General features: G+C 41.1%; 1 protein-coding gene across 6 annotated transcripts in view; it reads right to left on the bottom strand.

Annotated features, from left to right (window-relative positions):
- pak5 (p21 protein (Cdc42/Rac)-activated kinase 5) overlaps positions 1-23,866 on the bottom strand; it is a 61,598-nt gene that overhangs the window by 21,903 nt on the left and 15,829 nt on the right. For 4 of the 6 annotated variants that reach the window (XM_055044275.1, XM_055044271.1, XM_055044270.1 and 1 more), the window contains 2 exons: positions 11,563-11,786; positions 9,818-9,862 (listed from right to left, as the gene is read on the bottom strand). In XM_055044275.1, coding sequence (XP_054900250.1) covers positions 9,818-9,862; positions 11,563-11,766 — 249 coding nt within the window. In that variant the 5' untranslated portion in view covers positions 11,767-11,786. Of the gene's footprint in view, positions 1-3,806; positions 4,232-9,817; positions 9,863-11,562; positions 11,787-23,866 lie in introns of those variants that run through there. The other 2 variants (XM_055044273.1, XM_055044274.1) reach the window with 2 other exon arrangements.

Genomic DNA, 23,866 nt, shown 5'->3' with positions numbered 1-23,866 from the left:
CAGAATCTAACCAAATCCTGCTTTAGTTCATCACTGCGGCAAACCTCGGCTGCGAGTGGTTTGATCTGGTCGTCTGAGCACACGCAGACTCACAGTACACGGCCTTCACAAATTACTAGAAATAATAGCCAAGAAATTCATCTGCTGTGACAGTACGAGCATGTGTGTGATCCCAATGAGTCAGAGAGATTATCCTTCTCTGAGGAGGCTCTAAGTGTGTTACTGTCAGAGAAAGTTTTAGATCTGAAAGTGGGAGAGGAGGAAGAAAGCTGGAAGGGAGAGGTGGGGATCAAACTGTCCGTCCTGCACTTATCTTCTTGCCAACTTGGAGACAGATAAACAGACAGCTGCCCAAAGATTAATTACACAGCAGAGCTCATTAATCTGAGTCCTGTCAGCCCCTACAGAAAACCGTCACCCGCTTCTCCGCGTCAACTCTGTTCCCCGACTGTCACGTAACAGTTTCACACACATGGACATAGACCAGGGTGACCAGGGCATTTTACTCTCATGGTCGGAAATCTTAAAAAATTTAATAAATAATCCACTCCAACACAAAATAACCTGCACTCATTCCCATTTGTTGCTCATCTGAACCAACACGTTTTCACTCAGAGACATGCAGTTACCACTAATGTCTCATAGGGGGCAATAAAGCACTGATTTGACTCTGCTCACAAGAGAAGGAGAAAATAATCAATAAGAAAAAAATAAAGTTATTTTTTGCCTGAACCCAACAAGGCCAGTTTTTGTATGACGGTGTGTTAGGGTCATTATAGATGAGGAAAAAAAAGGAGGAGTAAATTTCCGGCAAAAACAACTCAGAAATTTTGAAATTGAGATTTTCTAGAAATGACTTGGAAATTTCGGAGCTTGAAAAGTAGAAACATTTTTGTAGAAAATAAAAACTAAAATCTTTAGATTAATCTCAGAAATGTCATTAATACTCTGGAATACTGGATAATAGAATTAACTGGGCACAAATTAAATGTATTCATATATGTATTAATATAATTCTTAATTTTAAGTAAATAAATAAAACACATGACTCTTTTACTTTTGTCTTCCAACAGATAAACTTTGAATAAGTACCTGGGAATATGCAATTCATAGATTCTTCTCTTAGAATTTTTTATTATTATCATTTTATTGTATGATTTAATGCTGTAACCAAAAAATACTTTGTAGCTATACACTATAACAATCACCTGTTGTTTATTCATAATCAGAATATTGTCTGTTTGCTGCAAGACATCAAACATGCGTCACAAAAAAGAGAAGAAGCTGGAGGGTTTTTTGTGTGTTTTTTTTTTTTCAAACCTATAAAATCCCAGACTTCTTAAATTGCTTCTCTTCAAATCAAACATGTCAACATGGGTTTATTCCTGCTTAATCATCCTGAATATGTTTTATCCTGATCCAGCAACCTGCTGCACTCGTGCCGTCAAAGCTGCACTAATCTAACCTGAAAGAGAGAGCAGATAAAACTGCAGGTTTTTACAGGAACAAATTTATGCAACAGGAGTTAGTCTGCTGGTCACGTTTGAGTCTTCTCCATTTCAAGATCAGGAGCTGCACTTTGCAGTGCGGCCACATGAGGATACCACAGGTTCGACCACTGAAAGCTGCCTTTCACCGAGCCGTCTGAGCAGCTGCCGTCACGCGTTCAAGAGGATTAGCAGTTACTTTGCAGTTTCTCATCCCAAAAAATTCGGGCTGCGCTGTAAAGCCGCTACCAAATTGCAGCGCTTAAACTCTGACACATCATCTTAAGCGACACTTTCACTTGCTGAAAATTCACCGCCTATATGCCCTTCCAAAAAGTCTATGCTGAGACACTGAGGGACGGCATTAATGCCAGGACAGTTTGAGCTCCCCGTCGCTGAAAGCCAAACCTCTCTGCCAACTTTGGCTCTGAAGCCTCTGTGAAGACATTTTTTTTATTATTTATTAATTTATTTATTTTTTTGGTACAATGTGACCATGAGTGGCAGACGCGCGTCAACACTAAGAGTCGGAGCAGAAGAAGAGGAGGAGGAAGAGACGAGTGGAGAGAAGCGGAGAAAGGAACAAGCGAGGTCTAAATCAACGCCATCCACTGCGACTCAGTGCAAAGTGAGACAGATGCTCCCTCTGTCTGTGTGACGGCACGTCACACACTAACACACACACGCACGCACGCACGCACACACACCAATCAGCAGTTATTTCCTTCTTCTAGTCTATTTCTGCTACGACTAATTTAATCCCGAATCAATGTGAGCAGGGAAAGTGATACATAGGGAGACCAAATCAAATTAAACGTGACCTGAACCCACTACGGTCGGTCAAATGAAAAAGTTCAGTGGCTGAAAGAGTTGGTGTGTTTGACAGATCTGGAGCAAAGAAGCACCAAAAATGACGTTCTTATGTAAAGCGCTGGTCACATCCCTCGGCTCCTCTGGTAAAGACGTAAAAAAACATAAAAATAAATAATAAGCTCACGGTCTAGTGCAGCAGCATAATCCCACACTAAAAATAAACAAAAAAAAAAAGCATAATGCGGCTGAAAGACCCAGATCTCACCCATTTCCAGTAGTCTGACAGAGACCGGCAGATGTTTTCCCTAAAACATCTTCATTGACTCTGATTATGTTCCCCAGTAATCTGTTAAAGAATCAGGCCCACAGCATCACACATCCTCCACTATACTCCTTTAGTTCAACGCCAACACCACTTGCAGTGTTTTCCTGCTCAACCTGGACTCATTTTGCATGAGTCCAGTTAGGGTCCCAGTACAGTTGGTGTTGTGAACATGCTTGTTTTTGTGTTGGTAGGACAGAAAAAGAAACTGGCATTTGGGATGTAGATTGCCTGTAATGGTTGTCATGGAGAGTTGTTGACAACAAGCACTGAGCTTTGACCTGCTTCACCATCATGCTCACTAGTCACGTGGTGGCAAGATAACAGTGAGTCCAGCCTGGTGCCCTGTGCATAAAAGATATGGCCTTTATGTCACTTTATATTCTGACCCTGGGGAAACAAAATCCTGACTAATTAAAAGTTCCTAGAATGCCTGATTATTCAATCGCCTTTTCTGGGAATAATTAGGGATACAGGGAAAATTGCACTGCTGGTTTTATAGAGAAATATATATATATATATATATATATATATATATATATATATATATATATATATATATATATATATATATATTTATTTTTTTTTTTATTTTTTTTTTTTTTAACAGAATTTTTTTCCTTCTTGCCAAATAAATAAATTTAAGTACTTTATTTTCCTGTAACTTTCTGTGACAGATTAAGGTACTGCAACAAAAGATGAAAAGATGCTTTTAGCAAAACTTGATTAATTTACTGGAGTAATGTTTTGCTTAGCGGATGTCCACATCAGCGACTTCCTTCCTTATTCAGTGGGGGACGAAGGTTTGCAATTTCACCTCTGAAACAAGGACTGGGTGACCCTCGGAAATCGGAAAGGCTATTTTTAGAAGCTCCCCTTCTCCAGCCATACGTACATCTGCGCTGCTTTTGCTCTGGTGCACAAACTGCACTGCATCACGAAACACGAGAACAAGAAACCATAAATCAAAAAATGCTCAGATGAAGCGTTCGACCAGTCCAGTGTGCGAGTTCAAAAATAAATAACCTGCCGAAGCAAACGCAAATAAAAGCGTTCACCATTGTAGCTGCCGTTTGGCTTGAGATGTGCACCTAACTGCGAGCATAAGCACCTGTCGCACACAAAGCTATGTATAGCCTCCACGCTTACATGCAGCTTGGAATCAGGCAAGTCAAACAGCCCACCTGCAGCTGCCTGTGAACCCGGCGTTTTAACACTGCTGCCTCCTCGGTCTTCATCCTTCCTTTGACTTGTCCTCGTCTCCAACCTTAAAGCTTCACCAGACCTCCGCTGCTCCCTTCAACCACTGAGTCCTCCTGCATGCCACAGCCCCAAAAAACTGCCACCCCTGGCCCACCTGCCCTAATAAGTCCCCAAGCCTGTCTGCAGCTGCATGACCTTACTGTAAACCGGGCTCCAAGCCCACTGAAACTATTTGCTGAGGAACCTAATGATCAAGTTTCCCCTCTGCATAACCTGCCAGTAAACTGGTGGGGGAAGCTGGACGACCGACCCACTGACATTTAGAGCAGCACCAAGTCTACCTTCACATGTCGAGCTAATGGACTGTCAGTTGTGGAATATTCCAGACATTTGTGATCAGTCACAACAGTCGCAATTACGTTTAGTATTTTTCTCTAATTTGGCGCAGCCCTACACGGTGCTCATGCACTTCAAACTAGGATGAGGTTTTGAAAACGGTTTTAATGCAATAAGCATTAAGACAGCTGACAAAGTGGCAAACAGTCGACCCAACAGGTACAAAGAGCTGAATTCAGGCACAGACTCAGCCACAAATCATTATTAAAAGCCTTGGCTGTGAGATCATCAAGAAGGAAATGACGTGTTTCTTTCATACTTTGACTGCATTGTCAAAGTAAAACAGACAATAATACGTCACCTAAACACGACCTTCTGCAAATTTACCTCAAAACTCTGCATTCAAGTGCATATTTCTGGCGTGATGTAAGTCGAGGTATTTTCAGTGGAGCTATAATGCAGCAAGCTGTTCAGCTCCCTAAAATATCCCCACCACCTACACTCTACCTGCGCTACATGTAAACCTACAGCTCAGATATCTGGGGAGTAGCAGCAGATTGTTTCAAAAATATTAAGAGATTGCAAGAAGAGTGGGGAGAAATAAGGAAAGGGCAGGCGTCCGTAAGGAAATCAAGTCAGCACTTCCAGGAGACGGTCTCTGTCCTGATGTGTTCAACTAAGAATAACTTTTTATTTTCTGCTACAAGACAAAAAAAAAATCTGTGCGTCTCGGCGACAATCGGTCTCATTCCTTCACCATCATTAGAGCTACGCAGCGTCAGCTGAGAATACCGCCTCGTTCAGCTGCGCCAACATGACCTTCAAAGAAAATTACCTGTTAAAATCTGGCTCCAGGTCCAGGCTTTCGCGTACTCACAGTGATATTACTGCAAATCAAAAAAATGCCAGGTGATATACTGGACACACTGCATTTCTCTAAAGGTCTACATCTACAGTTAATTACAGACAGGACGCTCGACTATAAGGACGATTTAAAATGCTGTTTTTTACTATTTTATACTACGACAAGCTGAACCGATCAGCTGGAACTGGCATCAGCAGGTTGAAACTTCAAACAGAATAAGTTACAAAAACAAGTGAGATAATCCTTGTTGGTACATCTTGAGGTCTCAGAGGATTTTAACTGGTTTGGTCAAATTCTAAGATGTAATCAAACGTGACTTGTCAGTTGTATCAAACTGATTACCCATCATTCAGTCTCTTAAGTCACTGTTTCTCAACGCTAGTCCCCGAGACAAAGCGCCCTGTATATTTTTGATGTTTCCCTGCTTTAACACCTTATTCAGATGATTGCACTTCAGCAAAAGCCTGTTAATCAACCATCAATTGAAATCAAGTGTGCAGAAGCAGGAAAACATCTATATAGAAATAAAGAAAGTAGGGCAGTGTGTCTTGAGGGCCAGGGTTGGAAAACGCTGGCCTAAATGAGTGAAGAAATGCAATACAGGCTTAAGTGTTGAGGAAACACGAGATACCAGGGTTCAGCAGATGGCAATAACAAGCCAATAGCCCTAAATATCCACGTAGGCATCCACAAACACATCAATCTACCAGCACAGACAAACACTAACACAGATGTCAATGTGGTAAATGCCGCATCAGCTCCAAAGGAGCCTGCGATTTACAGGTGTCAAAGCCAAAGTGTAACACAAAGCTGATATTGATATAAGACACTGCTCTCCACATGCAGTGCTAAGGAATGCAACAAGTTAACGCAGCTACCTACGCACACACCTACAGACACACTACAGCGCTGTTCCTCCAACGATTTCATCAAGTGTTAATACCCGGCAAAGATCATCTTGAAGTCTTTAATTAATGAGTTTATTTGCCATGAAGAAGAGAAAAAAAACTGACCGGCTTGACCTTATGTGGAAAAAGCAATTCCCCTCCCCTGTTATTACCTCAGAAATTCAATGTTTTTGACCGCATTTATTTGTTCAGTTTCACTAGCTATGACGAGGCATAATTTTACTGCCAGGCTGAAGAATCAAGCAACACAATTATTATCGTTTACAACAATGGGCTGGACTACCAAGCAATTTCTCAGGCATTAGGATGCATTTGCACCAAATCGAGAGCTGCAATGCACATGCAGAATAAAAGCTGGCACACTTGGGAGCTCTCCTTGGACTAGACGGATCACCAAAACTAGTTTAAGAGCCTGTCAACGACTTATAGGTGGTCAGAAAACACTGAATTCACTGAAGTTCTCCCTCGCTGGTGAGATCAGCGTTTATGGTTCAACAAGCAAACTTTGAAATCGATGGAGCCAAACATTTTTGCTCTCCATCAGTAAGTCCTGATGAAAAAGTGTGTGAACATCTGCTTCAGGCCCTTAGCTTAAGAACATTTAAGTTATACCACAATTATTGAAAGCATACCAGCAAGTTCCCCTCGGAACGCCTCCGAATATAGAGAAACACGAAGGTTTTAGAGTGTCCTAATCAAAGGAGAGGCTGAAATACAGTGAAATGCTGCGTGGTATTATCTTAAAAATGTTGTCCATTCTCAAAAGTCTTCCAGTATAACTACATTAAATCAAGGAGTTGGACAAGATTACCCCATACAGTGACATAAAACAATTATTGCTAGTTAATCAGAAACGCTTGATGGCACAAAATATTCACCTACGGGGCAATCTCCTCTAGTTTGGCTAGATTTCTCACTTCTAAAACAAAACAACTTTGTGTTTTCCCTCTGGCTCTCTTTGTCCGACATTAAGTGTGACAAAAAATGACAAAAGCAAAAAGAAGAAGAAAAAAAAAAGCTTCTTCACAGCACTTTGTGTTCAACACCAAATCACACTACGCAGTAAAGTTGTTTTTTTTTTCTTTTCTTTTCTTTTTCGGACTAACTAAACATTTGCTGACACCTTTAGGGACACACGGAGACGTTGCGAAGGCATTGTGTCAGTCCGCTCTGCATTGGCATGTGTGCTTGGACGTGAGAGCGAGGCCTTCAAGCGATGCAGGTGATCAGCTGAGGTGAGCTGATCACCGGCAACAAAAAAACCGACAAACCTGCGAATAAACAACGAGCCAGGGAGCCCGAGGCCACGTCGACCGTGTTTACACGCTCATTAGATATCGTCTAAAAGTGGCGTCTACGCGCCGACAGGTCGACACGCACGTTCAACATGGCACCTTGTCTGAATGAAGACATCTCCGGAGGTGTGCCAGACTTGAGGCGGCGCTGTTCACGCCCTCCTGGGGTGAGCATAAACGCTTTCACACACAGCCGTCGTGGGAAGAGTCTGCCACGAAGAACAGGCTGGCGTTAAGTGTCACAGCATCCCGGAGAGGAAGATACCGAGCCCCGGACGGGACACTATAAATAACGGAGTCCATCTTGGAAGCCATGGTGACACACACTACACCGGTACTGACTTCCTGAAAACTGACCGTACATCTAATGCAACAAATCTCGAAAATATAGATCAAAAATGAATCTTCCAGATGGATGGAAATGTACCTTCTTCAAACCAGTAGGAATCTGTTGGTTTCCATAAGTGTGAGGTTTCCAGGTGGCTGTAGATGCGAGTGACCCAGATTTGATATTTTAAGGGTGAAAACCTGTCAGACCAAGAGAATGAAATCCAACCACGAAGACATTCAGCTGAAGATTATGTATTTTTGATGCATCCTGACAGATTGCGTTCATGTCCCCCTTGTTTACAATTCTGAAATGAAAAATGTAAAAAAATAAAAAATAAAGTAAAAAAAAAAGTTGGGAAAGTGAAAGTCATTAATTAGCATTTATAAAAGGAATAACTTTGGCAAATCTCACAGCTTGTAAGTTGTTTTGTTATTTTCCTCTGCCCAACAAATGCATCTATTCACATTTGTTGTTCCTTGTTTCTTCAAGTTAAAGCGGATCAGAATATTTCTCCAGATTTCTTTTAATTGTCAGGGCACAATCAACGCGTTCATTTCTTTTAAATCAGTCCACTGAGGATTTTGTTGACCCCAAAAAAAAAAATCAGTCACTTTGGTTGGCACAACTTTAATGATGACGCGATGTGACATTCTGTTCCCAGCATTCGCTCGTTTCTTTTTCAGCCATTTGTAAGTTAAGTGAAGTTGCATCTTGTAGCCGTCAGGCTGTTACAGCCATCAACACATTTGAGTTTCAAAGTATGAAACTCAAACATGGAGTTATAGTTTTTATTTAAAACAACAACAAAAATCAACTGTGTTTCCTACTGTTAATTTGTGACATATTGATAACAATTTCTATAACAATGTTGACCTTATTTTGTGGTATCAGAACAAAGATGCAAAATAATTCACTGCTGAATTTAGCTTTTATTAGTAGTTTTTGTAATAGTATTTCACACCTTTTTGTTTTTCTGACTTTAACAGAGCAACAAGTATAAAAAGCCGAAAGAAAACCTGAAGTCTGCTGGTTAAGAGATAAGTCGCTCCTGAGTTCAACCATCCAACCAACTGACTAAAGATGACAATGAACGCATTAAAGAATAGATATGAATCACATAGATTTTACTGGGTTACTTATAATTGCTTCCTCAAAACCAACATGATGTAATAATGACTAACGTAACTGTGAAAAAAAACAAAATGAAGCATAACTCGCCCTGAAGAACAAAAGCATGAACGAAATATCATTTTTGGGACTACGTCATTACATCAGTGTGTGGGACTCGTGTTGGGAAGGATAAGATCGTTTTACCTGGAAGAGAAAAACACAATGAGGTAAACATCCTAATAAATTATTTTAATGAAGATGTTTTATTTTGTCTCAATTGGAGAATTGTTTTTTTTTTTTTTGAGAATTTTGGACATTTCTGATGAGCGTTTCTACATCCAATTCAAAAGCAACTATTTTGCAGTGAAAAGATTTTCGAACTGTTTGAAAAATAAGCAAAGCAACCCTTTTAGAAATTTGCAGACGGCTTCCTCAACTTGCACACAGTCGTGTGCCGTCATGATCCGGCATGCTAACTGTGTTTTAATGAGCTGGAAACAGCAGAGAAGCAACGCTAAAGAGGGAAAGAAGAGGACAGGAAACGTCCCTCCGCCCGCCCCGAGCTTGAGGAGCTCCAGTTCAAAGACGACATGAAACGAAGGGTTCCTCTAACACATGCAGACCCTCCGTGACCCATTTTCTACAGAGCGCTGGCCTCCGCTGGAGCAAAATCAGCTGCCATGACAACATGCACTTCACATCACAGCAACCATCATTATCATCATCATCATCATTATCTTCATCATCATTTTCAATGGTGCTCTGCAGCAACTGGGAAAACAAAAGGGAAGCATGCCGCCGGAGTTTAAGTCTTATCTTTTCTACGGAGGTTTTCATGCGCAAGACAACACAGGAGGAGTGGGGATGAGCTCTAAGAAAAGACTCTCGGCACGGCGACGTGGTTATGTCATGTGTGGAGTCGTTCTCTGTCTCTTCCCTGTCCCTGCTGACATTCCACCTCCACCTGAAAATGCATGGCAGCAGGCAGCAGGGGAGACACGTGGGAACAAAACGGCCCAGTTTGGACTGTGTGAAGGTGGCCGTTAGGAAAGGAAAAAAAAAAAAAAAGCAAAAAAACGAAACAATAATAATACAAATAAAAAAGGAGGGGAGGGGTTGAAAACAGAAAGGAAAGAGGAGGTCATACTTTGGGCAACGGCGTTTCAGACGACCGGACTTTCTGGGGAGATATCTGTGAAGAGAGCAAGAGAATTATTTTCCTTGTTTCCCCCTCTTCAGAGATATCTCCTGTGGCATATTGCTGTTCTCCGTTACTGAGTTTTCACTGAGCTCAGGTGCTCTTGTCAGGAGGACCTGAAAGCGGTTCCTCCAGCACTAATAGACAGTGTGGTGCTTCTGAGCACCACAACGCTCCTATGTGAGCGTTCAGTCACAAACGACACAAGTGTTTGAAAAGATTTACGTTAGCAGAGAAACTGTGGCTCAATTGAAGCAACAAGACCTTGTTCTGGTGCAACCGACTGAAAGTTGAGCACAAGCATCAAGGTGCAATTTGAGAAATCTTCCCATGTGTAACGGGGGTGTGGGGGCATATATATGTATATATATAGTCACTGACTGTTTTCAATGGACTGAACGTGTCAAAGTGACGTGTTAAGCAGAACCAATGAACAACAACACATCAGAGGAGACACTCAGAGAGAGGAGAGGAAACACGTTCACAGAGGAGTTTACACAGCCTGAAGAGAAGCATTGGCATGCAAGATGGTTTCACATGACGGCAGGTTTAAATGTCAGATGAAAAACATAAGTAGATCAGATCAATTTCAGAAAATGTGTTTTTTAGAGAGGTTTTTTGGGTGTTTTTTTTTTTAACGTTTTGGGTCAAAAGTCCCACCGGATTTAGTGCTGCGCCGTCTGCCATGTGCAGTGCCTTGCCAAAATACAACCGTAGACTTCTTTAAAACTGAGACGTGTTTGTTAAAGATCAATAAGGGAGCGTATAATTGTGGAGGCTGAAGTAAAACTGCTCAAGAGGCAGGATATTGACATCAACTAAATGAGAACAACTAAGCACATGTTCCTTCCTACTCACTTTCAGACATGTCATGCTGACATTACTCTCTTTTTTTTTCTTCTTTTTTTTCCCCAGTTTTGGGAAACTGGTTAGATTTGGTGGGAAGATGGGTAGAGGCAATCCTGAAATGGCCCAGTCAAAGTCCAGCTCAGTCTCAAACTGGGGATCGGTGGCAAGACAAAACTGATGCGCACCAACACTCCACACTTAATCTGACTGAGCTTGAGCTGATGCAGGAAGAAGAGTCTTCACCCGGCTTCACTAATTCTACCACTTTATAATTAAGTGTTTTGCAAGGCACTGTAATGGCAATATCTGTCTAAGAGACTTTTGAATTTTTGAAGAGATAAAAATAGTTTTAGATCAACACAAAGAAATTATTTCAGTCAATATCAAATCAAGACTTAAGTTTTAGCAGGGATTTTATTACGTTTCAATAAATATTTGGTTTATCAGCTTTTTTTTTATCTGTAAATGTGCATCGCATGACGCCAGAGGAAACTAACTAGGTTGAAAGCATTGAAATGGAGACAACGCTGCTATAAATTTCACATATTTGATTGGTTATGGTGGCCAGATTGGAGGAGAATCCATTTTGTTTCTCTGATGGAAGAGGGTAACAGGTGGGAGGAGACGAGGTGAGAAGAGACCGACACCTACACAAAGAGAGAGAGCAAAGATTCAAGACAGGAACAAGAAAGCACAGCAAAAAGAAAAGCGTGTAGAGACAGGAAGAGGAGGGTGAGAGGAGACGGCGATGACGCAGGACAAACGATGACCGCAACAGAGGGAGACATGGCAATGTCTTGTCCTTGGCGCCCGGGCCGGATGCCCTCTGCACATTCGTGTTGTACCTTCATTGGCGCCAGCTGGATGGGGGTGATGTAGGAGGGGTCCACCATGGGCTTGGGCCGGTTGGCGGTGTCGGCCAGCAGGCTCTGCCATTGCTGTGGCAACCCGGTGAACTTCTGCTCCCGCGGGTCGAAGCCCGTGTGGACCCGGTGCTCAAAGTTAGACGGGGCTGAGATCTCCAGCCGTTTCTTCTTCTTCCCAAACATGCTGGAAAACCCTGGCAAACCTGGCAACCCAAAGGAAATGCACATTAGCACGGCGCAGAAATGACAACCTGCGCCCTTCATCAACAAATCTGTAAAACGTTTGTACTCAACTCTAGAGGCGGATCGTGTGGGCAGCTGCCCAGGATGGCATTAGGACAGGGGATAGATGATAAATGAGGGTTTTATGCAGGGCGGCAAAAAATGCTAGAACCGCCACTACTTGACCCAATTAAAAAATTCTCATGCTAAAAGTGACGATTTAAAATATTTTTTTTTGTTTTGTTTTTAGTTTTTGTTCTAGAGACTTTGTCTCTAGAACAAATATGGCTCCTTCTCGTCTTTATCAGTTTGGCAGGTGAAAGGTTTGGAGATTACTCCAAAGCTGACGTTGGGAAACCTCCGAGCGACAATCGGCTGAAACCAACAAATCCTCAAAAGTGGAAATAGACTCAATGTCTTTTCACAAATGGGCGAATGCAGAAACCAAATGGTAATATTTTCCACCATTCACGTTTGCCTCCAGCTCGCGGTCAAAAGTACTCTGCTCTCAGAGCGTCCGGTCCGTGATTGGGACCTCTGTGTGTGCCCTATTGTGATTCTGTTGGTTTGGGAATTTGCGCAGCGCCTCAGTCACAAGAACAAAATGTCATGACTCCGTTGTTGCAGCTGTGAAAGAAAACTATTGTGACAGTCTGGTCAAGGAAGCACTGTCTTCTGACAACAGTCCAGCCCACCTTCTTGTTTTCCCCCCTCGCTCTCTGCTACGCCTTTAGCACAGCTCATGTCTGCTGTGCATCATTTTATATATATATATATATATATATAAAATATATATAAATATATATATATATATAAAATATATATATATATATTTATATATATATATATATAAATATATATATATATATATATAGATATATATATATATATCTATATATACAGCTTTATACTATATATAGATATATATATATATATATATCTATATATATATATATATATATATTATATATAATATATATATATATATATATAGTATAAAGCTGTATCGCTTCAATTTAATCCTCATAAAAACTTCAGCCCCCTCTGTCGTTATATTACACTTTTTAAATGAAAATCAGGTAAATTATTTGTTTTAAAATAAATCATTCTTTAATCATTTGTTTGTTAGCTTAGCATCTAACATAAAACACATGTACTTATTGCAAATATTCAATTTTTTCCTGAAAAAAATGACCAGAAACATTTCTGTTTATTAAACTGGCAGGAGAAAAGTGTATTTTCATGGGTTTTCCAATATGTTGGGTTTGTTTTAAATACCATTAGGGTTTATTATTTTATCAACACATAATCTTTAATCGGTTTCAAAACAGCTGCTGGTTGTTACAGCTCTGACAGCATCCACTTGTTGCTGTCATCCACTAAAACTCCAAACAGACCCAGGAAGCGCTTGAACACAGACTGTAACCGCCTGTTATTATCGGCGCACAACTGCCCAAACATTTCAGTTTTTAAACATGACAAAAATGACACTCCTTGAAACGTCTGTGCTTTTATAAAACCTGCAAAGACACATGCCGAGCCAGGAAACGATTCAGCGTAAACAGAGTTTAGCGACAAGCTTCTTAGTAACAGAGAGGTCACTCGCTGCGAAGTGTTAATTAAATCTGCTTTGAGAGAATGACTAACTCTCATTCAGATGCACACAAGGATGAGCCACCCGAGGAAGGTTCTCAAAGCAACTCTGAACAGACGTGGCAAAAATGCAATCATGTAAATCGCTCAGTCGTTTTTCCGTCGCTGCCGGGGGGACTGGGGGGAGGAAGAGCCAGCCAGGCTAAATTAGTGGCCTCAAACAGGAAAGACGGAGAGATAAATTGATGGAAAAGCACCAGGATGTGGGGGGTTGATGAAGACAGAGCATGAGAGCTGAGGAGGAACATAAGCAGGAGGTTAAGGAAGAATAAGAAATGAGCAGACAAAACCGAGCGGGAACAAATGAATATGCAGAACACTGCTTCAAGAATTCGATGGAGTTTCAAAAAGGTGTTTTTAGAACAGCGAGAGCCTTTACCACACAGGCTTGTTTACATGTCCTCGGTTTACATGACTGCAAAATTATCATGTTAAAAATCGAGCTATTTTAGTTCAAATTAGAAAGAAAATCCATTGGGGTGCATTCAAATGATGAGCCACTTTTAACCATAAATTTAGGAGTCATAAGAAAATGACTTATGATTTAAAGTCATCCGTGTGAAAAGTGATCATTCGCACTGAGAGTCTTAAGAGAACTTATATTGAAAGCTGATTTAACTGTGGCTCCAAAAAAAAAAAAAAAGAAATGTGACACTTTTTTAAATATATTTTTAATTCAATCCATTTAGCTATGAAAAATGTGATAGAGACACATATGCAGCCGTTTTGGCTGTTGGCTAAAATCCATAAACAGACCCAGAGTTTTTGACCTTCTCGTTATTTTCAGAGCCTGTGCTTGAGGTGTGCTGTGCAAAATAAAATACAGACATTAAGACACTGCTGTGCTTTCAGCTGGAAGGAGTCTTCTGCAAACATCCTTTCAGTAGTCAGTGCATTAAATCCCATAGCGACTAAACTGGGCTTTGCTAGTTGTGGAGTGAATCACTACAACTGAACCAGAAGGGAATAAGGCTTGTAATCAAGTCCCTTCACAGTGAAACGTGCAGTCAGACGTGCGTCTGCTGCTTACACACCGACTTGCTTTTACCTCTTGATTGCACAAGATTGGACGCAAGGACTCACATTTGAACAGTCAAGACATCCAAAAGTCTGAAACAAGCAGCTCGTTTTTGCAGCTCAAGCACGACTTGAGTCTAAAGGACAAATTTGAGTCTTGAGTAGGTCACACACACCTGAAATAAATGAAGGAATGGATGGATTGAAGGCTGAGGATCATCTGGTGGCGTTCTGGGGCTAAAGAAACGACCGTCACAATTTACGATCTCCAAGGATTCAGGAGTGAAAGACAGATTTTAGAAGAATTACAACTGAGAAGTGAGAACCTGGCTGCTCAGCAGTGAAGGCCGTTGTAGTGTACCTGCTAGAGTTTTGCTTCAATAATTCATAGCTGGCATTTTTTTTTTTTTTTAGCTTCCACACTATAGCTGTCCATGTTTCTCACAGTATCAGTATTTCCAAACAGCTATATGAGCCTTTTTTTTAACTTAGTGAAAAGTACAATGGGCTGCTATTAACCATATGATAGCAACAGACCAGGAAGGGGCAGCACTGAGCTACTCTGAGCTCAGTACAGTCACTTCTACAGCATCTCCTTAAAAAGACTCCAGTAAGGCCTGTAAAAAAAATTCAAAATGTTTCAAAATGCCCTGCCATGTCAGATGAACGTAAGATAATCAGCAAACTAAAGGCTTAATTCCTCATGACACCCATGGTTTTGGTACAGTGTTAAAACACTGATGCTATAACTTTAAAGAATTCTTTGAAAGAAAAAAAAAAAAAGTTTAATGCTATTACCATTTGTCAAATTCCTGCATCAATTACAACCATTTGAAGACGTGAACTCGAGCGAGAAGCGGAGTAAAGACGGAAGGTGTGGGTTAGCTCACCTTGATGGTGTGAATCTGAAGGCGCCAGCAGCGCGAACCGTCGTGTTCAAAGAAGATTCTCAAGTGATGAGTGATGGTTATTAAAATAGTCCAGATCATGAGGTGAGAAGTCGGGTGAGACGGACCGCGGCAGGGGAGAATTGAACTCTGGGGACCAAATGGTCCAAAATAACCTGCTGCTGTGGCGACTGCCAGACATTAGTGAGGATGTGCTAGTTATTAACAAGGAATGTGATGTATGACGATCAACAAAAAAGTATGACGATCAACGTTTGAGACACTTTTCTTTGCAGTTTTCTTTTAAATTATATAATCAATATATTCTTTACATATTCGTTGACACTCTCACTGTGTCATGGCATTATAAAATGAAGCAGGTAATATGGAAGATCAGTCTCTTCTGCCTTCTCCCTGTCGTCCTACTGCCACCTGCAGAAATACACCGCTCAGTAATAAACAACCAATCAGAGCCAGGAGGAGTGTCTTACTGCTATCGATCATGCTTGTGTACAAATAAACCCTTTTTTTTTCTTCTTTTTTTTTTTTTACAAAAGTTACCTATTGCAGCTTTATAAAATGTGCTTTGTGTTTTTGGTATTAGGTTATGTAAGTTTGATTGTAGTTTTTTCTTAAACTGAACAATCTGTAGTCTTAAAGTGAGACAAAAATGCAGAATAGGAACAATAAGTAAAGAAACAAAAGCTTTTCAATGTCAGAAAAGAAGCTTCAATCTATATATGGTCTTGTTAGATTGTGGGATCTACGTCTGCAGCTGCCCAGCAGAAACGTAACGGTGAGTGGAGATGCGGCACTGCCACAGCTAAAGTTGAAAGGTTATAGCAAGGCGTGAGCGTGCTCCAATACAAGACAGGAGGCAGCGGAAGGAGATCAGACCAGCAGATTTCACATATTTTCATCTGAATCAGATGATGTCTCCTGCAGTCTCTGACCGTGTTGTTTTGGAAAACAAATCAATAAAGTGAGATCAATTAATTGAGACAGACAATAAAACCGTATAAAAATGTAGGCGTCTGAGACCAAAAAAAGGAAGACCTTCAGAAAACGCTCATGTTACACCACAATCTATGAACTGTACAACACTTTGCTTTCAGCACAACAAGATTTAATTGTGGTCTGTAAGCATCCGGAGCGAGAATGTGACCCCTGACCTACATGAGGATGAGATTATTCAAAGCTAGCAGGGCTTAAGTCTTGTTGTCCAAGCTCAGCAGCAAGGAGACACAACAACAAATGTGCATCTGAGAGTTGGTAACACAACTGGTGATCTGTTTACGTGCCCAGTCCAAATGTAGTCCCGCAGAGCTTTTAGCAGCTCCTCTTTCACACCAGTCCAGACATTTATCAGACGGTACTGTGACTGTGCAGGCCTCTGGGAGCTCCTGCCGGAGCAGCTACTTACTCCGCAGCTTCTGCCACATAAGCACCTCTCGAGGTTAAGTTTATGGTTGGACCGTAAAAAACACTTTTGCAAAGTTCGTAGTAATGCCTTGGAGGTGTTTCTACGGAACAGTAACAGTGTCACTTCATCGATAACACTGCGTCTGGACGTACGTGGGACTAGAGGTTTGCAAACCCATAATTATGGGCGTGTAGCTGGAGTGAGCTGCGACAGTGTCAGCAAACTGTAAAGATTAGTCAGGCAGTTTCTATTGAACAACACAGAAAGGAGGGAGGGAGAACCCCAACATGTTTCAATTTGGAAAACATTTTATAAACTTATTTTCTTAATAATCAAAGTAAGTTAAAAGTCTGCAAGTTTACACCAGGATTCATAAAATGTTTAAAAATGTTTACATGTCGCATTTACTGAATGCTATGAAGTTGTTGCTGTTTCACAAAATCAACAAATCAACAGCAAACTAATTAAGCAACAAAAACATCAATAAAAACAACAATGGCAGACAAAAAACACAAAAAAAGCAACATTTGAAACGTAATCAACAAAAAGACGGTTGAAATGCCCCATCGTATTCCTGAAAAGTTGAATAGCCCTTTAATGAGATGCTAGACGTGGTGTTGCTTCTACACTTTGTTGTAAAGAAGAAATAAATTGGCGGTTTGTAAATGCCACATATCCAGTCATGTAAAACACAGACAGTCATTACATGGAAACTACAAGAGCATCAGTCGTTGATGCTTTTAGTAGCATGTCTATTGAAAAGCCAACTCCAAACTGTCTACTGAAGCAGATAGCATGCTAATTAACTCGCTAACATTGATATTTCCTTGTACTAAATATAGATCAGAACAACAAAAAAAGGATATTCTGTGCAACAATAGCAGCAGATCCCTCTAGGTTAGGGTGTGGCTACCAGTGAAGACATTTTTAAGTGATTTTATATAATTTTTCTTTATGAGGAATGGTTGGGTAGAGCTGGAAATGGTGAGACAAATTGCTGACTCGTATGTCCTCCAGTTCAGTCTGTCGTGGTCAAGAAAGAGGACATCCAAAAAGCAACGTTTTTCATTTTCCGTCTTCTTTAACTTATGATCATGAGGTATGAGCCACGACCGAAAGAGCACGAGCTCACATATAAGCAAGTGAAATGAGGTTTGATCAAATGGGAGACCTCATCCCCGGGATTTCCTCTGGGGGAATCAATTTTGAGGTTTTCTCTTCATGCCCCTCTGAGAATAGAGCCCAGGTAGATCTGGGACTTCAGCACCTCACGAGTCTGAGAAACAACTTGAACAGGTGTTTGAGAATACCATATCCATCGTTCTATTTGACCAAGAATAGCTAACAAATTTAGGACTTTTCAAAATGCTCAGGTTTGGCTTTCCATGGAAGTTTACCCAGAACACAGACCGCATGATGCTGAAAGAAGCCTCCAAAAATGAGAATGAATGAGAGGAAACTCGGGTCCAGATCTTGACCCAGCTCAAATGCTTGAATAAAGCTGTGAATGCAAGAAACCCCTAAATATCTCACTGTTGGATGAGAGAAGTGGATCAAACGTCCCTTCGGACCTTCCACGGGTCTACGAGAAGTATTTCACTAAACCTGCTTCAACCTAACGCACTAACACCAGCTATAACTGGGCAGGGTGTCGTAACATTCTTTTGTGTAATGGCTAAAAAAGAATAAAATAAAAAAAAAGGTCTGTATGCAGTAAAAATATGCCCTTTCTTTCCTGCACAGCTCCAACTAGGCAGCAGCAGAGGCGATGCATGTCATCTTGGTTCTTCACAGTGCAGCTCAAGCAAACCAACATGGGCTGGAAAAATCCTGCAGATCTTTGAACCGTGCGTGTATTAAGTCATAAATCACAGCTGCAGGGCCTTGGCTCTAAGTACCGCTTGAAGAGCTAAAAGTGCATTGTGTTGTACAACATGGAAAGAAAAAAAACAACAACCTTTCTCTCTTCACTTGTATATAATATTCTGTTCTTGCGTAACATTTAACACCCTGTGCACACACAAAGCAAACACTCGCCGCTAAGGGAGTTTATACAAAGGGATTATTAAACAGACATGTTTTCTATAGATAATAAACACTGCTCCAAAGATACTTAAAGGGGCTACTGGTCCCAGGACGGAGATCCTGACTCCCAGGCTGATTTGTCTCCAAACCATCTGTCACCATCTGAGCCTCCACAGGCATTTCCCCTTCTGTGTGTGTGACAACACCTCGACTCACGCTCTGCAGTAAGAGCATGAACTCTGCACAAGTGCGTGCACCGGTTTGTCTGTGCAGGCCGCGTCTATTTCTGGTCGCGACACACAACCATGGCAACAACAACACGGCATGTTCACTTTGAACGGCCAGCGTCGTAATTTAGAGCCACGAAAATCTACAAAACGGGTTTCCTGGATAGTTTGGAAAGCGACACAAAAGTGACATAGTTCTTTTGGCAAACGAGCCCGGAGGGCAGGCCCGTCGTCTTCCCTCAAAAAGAGACGAATGGAAGCTGAAAGGTCAAGAGTTTCGGGTCGGCGCTCGTTCACTGCAACTTCACTCGGTCCGAGCAACAGAACAGGCACCTATTTATCTTTCTATCATCATCAGGTGAGCTCCTCGCATGCCCTGTTCCTCCAGGCTTCTTCGTCAGCCCGTGTGTCCCCCGTTTGCATTCGCTCACCTGTTCCTTCAGATGATTTAATTGGATGAAAACTGTTTACACGGAAACGCGTTTTCACCCCTCGCTCCCCGTGGATGATCCGCAGTCGTAAACAACTTTAGCAGATGAAGAGGCTTTTTATCACTCTTGCACAATTTCCACAACACGCCGAGAGGTTTATAGCATCCCGCATTTAAATTACATTTGAAGGCTTGACATGATCCTAGATTTAGGCCCTGATGATGAATGTGTCTAATCTCGCCCTTTTTGTTTTATTATATATATATATTTTTCCACTCTCACTGTTCCTACCTGGAAACAAACTGCCTGCTTCCTTTGAGATATCAAAGTGCTCCAGATTGTCCATGATGAGGCAGGGATAATTAGAGCCTCCACAGATGTTGCACTTTGATGTCAAACGTCTCCTTTGACAAAGCAATTACGCATCTTGATTTTCATTCGGCCGAACGAGGAAAGTGTCCTTTCCTTGAATTGCGAGCCAATAAAATCCCCGGAGGAGCGACGGTTGTTTAAAAGTTATCAAACTGACAAATCAGGTCAAGTCCACGACCCACCGCAATCCCCAATGTTAGCTGCTGCTGCCGCTACTACCCCGCTTGCATGCTCTGATAATTCCCAATGTGAGCCTCACAGAAAGGGAAGAAAAAATAAATAATAAAAATTGCCTACGCCAGCAGCCCGTGCCGACGCGCAGCCGGGCGGCTTAAGCCTGGACCCAGGCCGTTTTGTTTTCACTGGCTGACTGGGTTTGCCCGACTGTGACCCACACAGTGCAGCCCGGCAGAACCTCACTATTCACATATGAGTCTGTCATAGGATCAATATTAGAACTGATAAGAGCTTGTGTTTGCTCTGCTTTTTACCATTTAGGTTTGATAACTTATTATTTTATTTCTGTCATTGTTAGCAATTATTTTTTTATTTCATTTGTAAGATTTACATTTAGATTATTTACTGAAAGCAATATTATTTTTGTTACTTAAAAAAAATAAAATAAAATAAAAAAATAAAATATATATATATATATATATATATATATATATATATATATATTATATATATATATATATATATATATATAATTATATATATATATATATATGGACTTATTTGTTTTGTCCATTTGTGTTTTATTGATTTATCTACTCAGTAAATCCATACACATGATTGATATCAATAGATAAAATGTCTGATAAAATATTCAAATATTTCACTGAGCTGTGGAACCGCACAGCACTCTGGGAGATGTAGGCAGAGGACAGGCTTTAGATGCTCCACCTCTCACCGCCAACTCAGCAAGGTTGTTAATAGTAGCAACTAACTCGTTAACTCTTTGGTTACCCAGCAACAACCTGTTGAGCAACTGGCGCAGCAGCAGTTTCAGATTTTGCCACTGTACTGAGTGAAAACCGTGGATAAAACAGGAGCTAAAAACTAATCAATAATTATTTCGCTTTTACATCCAGCAGAAATGCTGTTTTGCTGAATTTGTTTGCAAAATTGACACGCAATGAAATGGCAATTTGTTGACATGACCAGATGTATATAAATTTGCGCAGCACTACAATGTGTACTTAATCTGTAAGACAATCTATAAGACCTTGTTTCTTGTCAAACACACACACACACTACACAAAAAAACCAAAACAAAACAATAACAAAAAACCCGGTCTTCCTCTGATGCCAACATGTGTGAATATCAACTCTAGTGTCACAAGCTGCACCACCGGGTCGAGGTATCACAGCCTGTTTCACGAGGCGAGGTGACAGGAAGTGTGAGAGAGAAGATAAAGTGGAAGAAAGAGAAAGAAACAGCTGGTGCAGTCTGGCCTTTAGCCCACGTTGAGAGGACAGCCAGAGACAGGCCTGAAGCTGAAGACAAACACTCCAACAAAGAGCAGAAAAAGACTTTCAGAACCGTGCATTCCTCCAGCTGATGAAGCCAGAGGTCCAGTCAGCACAGAAGCAGAGCGTGAAAGGTTCAAGTGGCCACTAGGTTTATGAGGGGAGGGGGAGTAAATTATTAAAACATTTGGAATATTATTAGTTCAAACAGATCCTGTCAATTATTCAGCTAATAAAAGGAGACACAAACTTCTGAGTTCAGAAAGTAAATGAGACATTAAACGTCTCCTCTGACTTTGACCTCAAGCTCACTGGAGCAGCTATTCTTCCCTCTGACTTTAGAGAGTCTAAATTAAAACCACAAGAAATGCATCGCTCTTGTGTACAGTGTATGTAATTATTATGCAACTCCGTACAGAGCAAAACTAAAAATCAGCCACTCAACAAGAAGCACTTACACACACCAAGTCCCAGATACTTCAGTGAAGTCAGTGCAAAATATACGCTTGAAAACGTCACTGTTTTAAAATGCACCAAGGTAACACAGTTCATTAGTTGTGTGTTGTGTCCAACTCAATTCAACAGAGTTAAGAAAGCTGCTATACAGTTTTGATAAAGTGTGTGGTAAAACACACACAGCACATGTCCAAGTGTTTGTGCCTCCACCAGTTAGCTGACGTGCTAAACTGGATTTAGCACGTCTCTTCTCCGTTTTGCAATCTCGTTTCAGTGTTGCTCCAGCGACTGTACACTCATTTCACACAAGCGGTTGACTTTCCGCTTCATAAACATCCGAATATGTTTCGGTACAAGTGTTTTAATATTGAACACGAGGTGTTTCAGCTGCTCTCTAATACGTTTTCTCTTGCACTACGAAGATCACTGTAAAGCGCGTAAAAATATTTTGTTATGGAAATCCAGATTTGTTGTATTTTTGCGCACTGAAATGGGGCGCTAACTTTAAAATGTGAATAAACAACTAAAAACAACATCACAGAAAGTCACACAGCAACTACTAGAGTTGAATTTAGTCAGGGTATCTCTTGAAAATGAGATGATTGGGAGACACCCTTTTAAAAAAAAAAACACCTCAGCATAAACACACCACTTCTAAGGGTTTCTCTCCCTCTCTAAGTGAACAGAAACACACATGCAGAGGACTTAGATAAGCAGTGCGGAGGTGGGGAGCTGCAGACTAAATACAGAGAGATCTAGAATTATGGCAGCTGAGGCTGATTTGGCTCTGCAAACCTCCTCCCCTCCACTTCCAGAGAATTATTACAAACTACATGTCTAACTGCATCAGAACACCACCATACACACACACACACACACACACACACACACACACCCACACACACACACACACACACACACATATATATATATAGTCCATGTTGCAACAATGGAAGACTACGCATTAGTTCTGCTTGCAAATCTAAACAAATGAATCAATACCAGCAAAAATCTGCAAACTTCAACCTAACTACTTGGACATATTTGTCTGAAAGTCCAAAAACAATATACAGGATATGACACTATTTGCCTCCCTTAACAGTCGTGTCCAAACATCAGCTAGTGGATTTGCACAGCATTCCCAACAGAAAACCCTGTATACGGTAGCAGCGGACGTCAAATGATAATACCTAAACAAGGGAACGTGAGCAGCAGTGGGGAATAAAGGCATATAGCAAAAGCTAACTCGCATGTCAAACGAAGGCTCGGCCGCATGCCGTTAGTTTCAGCGCTCGCTCCAGGGCCAACATCTGTATGCAGACACCATCAGCTGCCAGATTGCAGAGACAAATGTTTCCTTTTTTGAATCTGAGGGCAGGTTTTTCAGAGTACAAGCCTGATAAAAAGAAAGAGATTGATAGACAGCACTGCAGGGCAAACATTGACGATTTGGTGTTACCAGCTGTCCGTGTGTGCGTGTGTGTGTGTGTGTGTGTGTGTGTGTGTGTGTGTGTGGGTGGGGTGGGTGTGTGTGTGTGTAAGGCATTGACAGTATAGCTACATCAAGGACATTCTTTGCTTTATGTTCCTCATCTTGATCCAAATTTGTAAATGGGTATTATGGGGCATTTTGTAAAATAGATGTTTCTTTTATGCATGTTTGAAGAATCCCGGAATCTCCTGTGGCGACCGTTCTGGGGTTGCGCTCACAAAGCGCCGTCTGTTTCCACAAAGCTCCACCTTGGAGCCAAGTCATGCTTGATATATGCAGCATTTTTATACAACTGAAGGTGACAGTCCCTTGATTGTGCTATAAAATGGGATTATGTGTCTGGAAAATACACAACGCACAGAAAATACGCTGTGTAAGGCCACAAGTTATAGAAACAAATTAAATGTGACGTCCTCACAATATTTTGAGGATAGTTTTAAAGAATCGTGGTTTGTTAGAAAAATGTCGATTGAACATAATTGTCATAATATGAAACAGTTCTTTAACCCTAATGTGACGGATGCCTCTTGGACAACAGACCGGACCCAACAGCTCTTATGTACTGGTGCTTTTCTAGGCTAAAAGCACTCAATGGCTTAAAAGCC

This window comes from Poeciliopsis prolifica, unplaced genomic scaffold (genome assembly GCF_027474105.1).
Source record: "Poeciliopsis prolifica strain line A6 unplaced genomic scaffold, Auburn_PproV2 SCAFFOLD020, whole genome shotgun sequence".
Lineage (NCBI taxonomy): Eukaryota > Metazoa > Chordata > Actinopteri > Cyprinodontiformes > Poeciliidae > Poeciliopsis > Poeciliopsis prolifica.
This window is presented reverse-complemented; position numbering and strand designations above follow the sequence as displayed.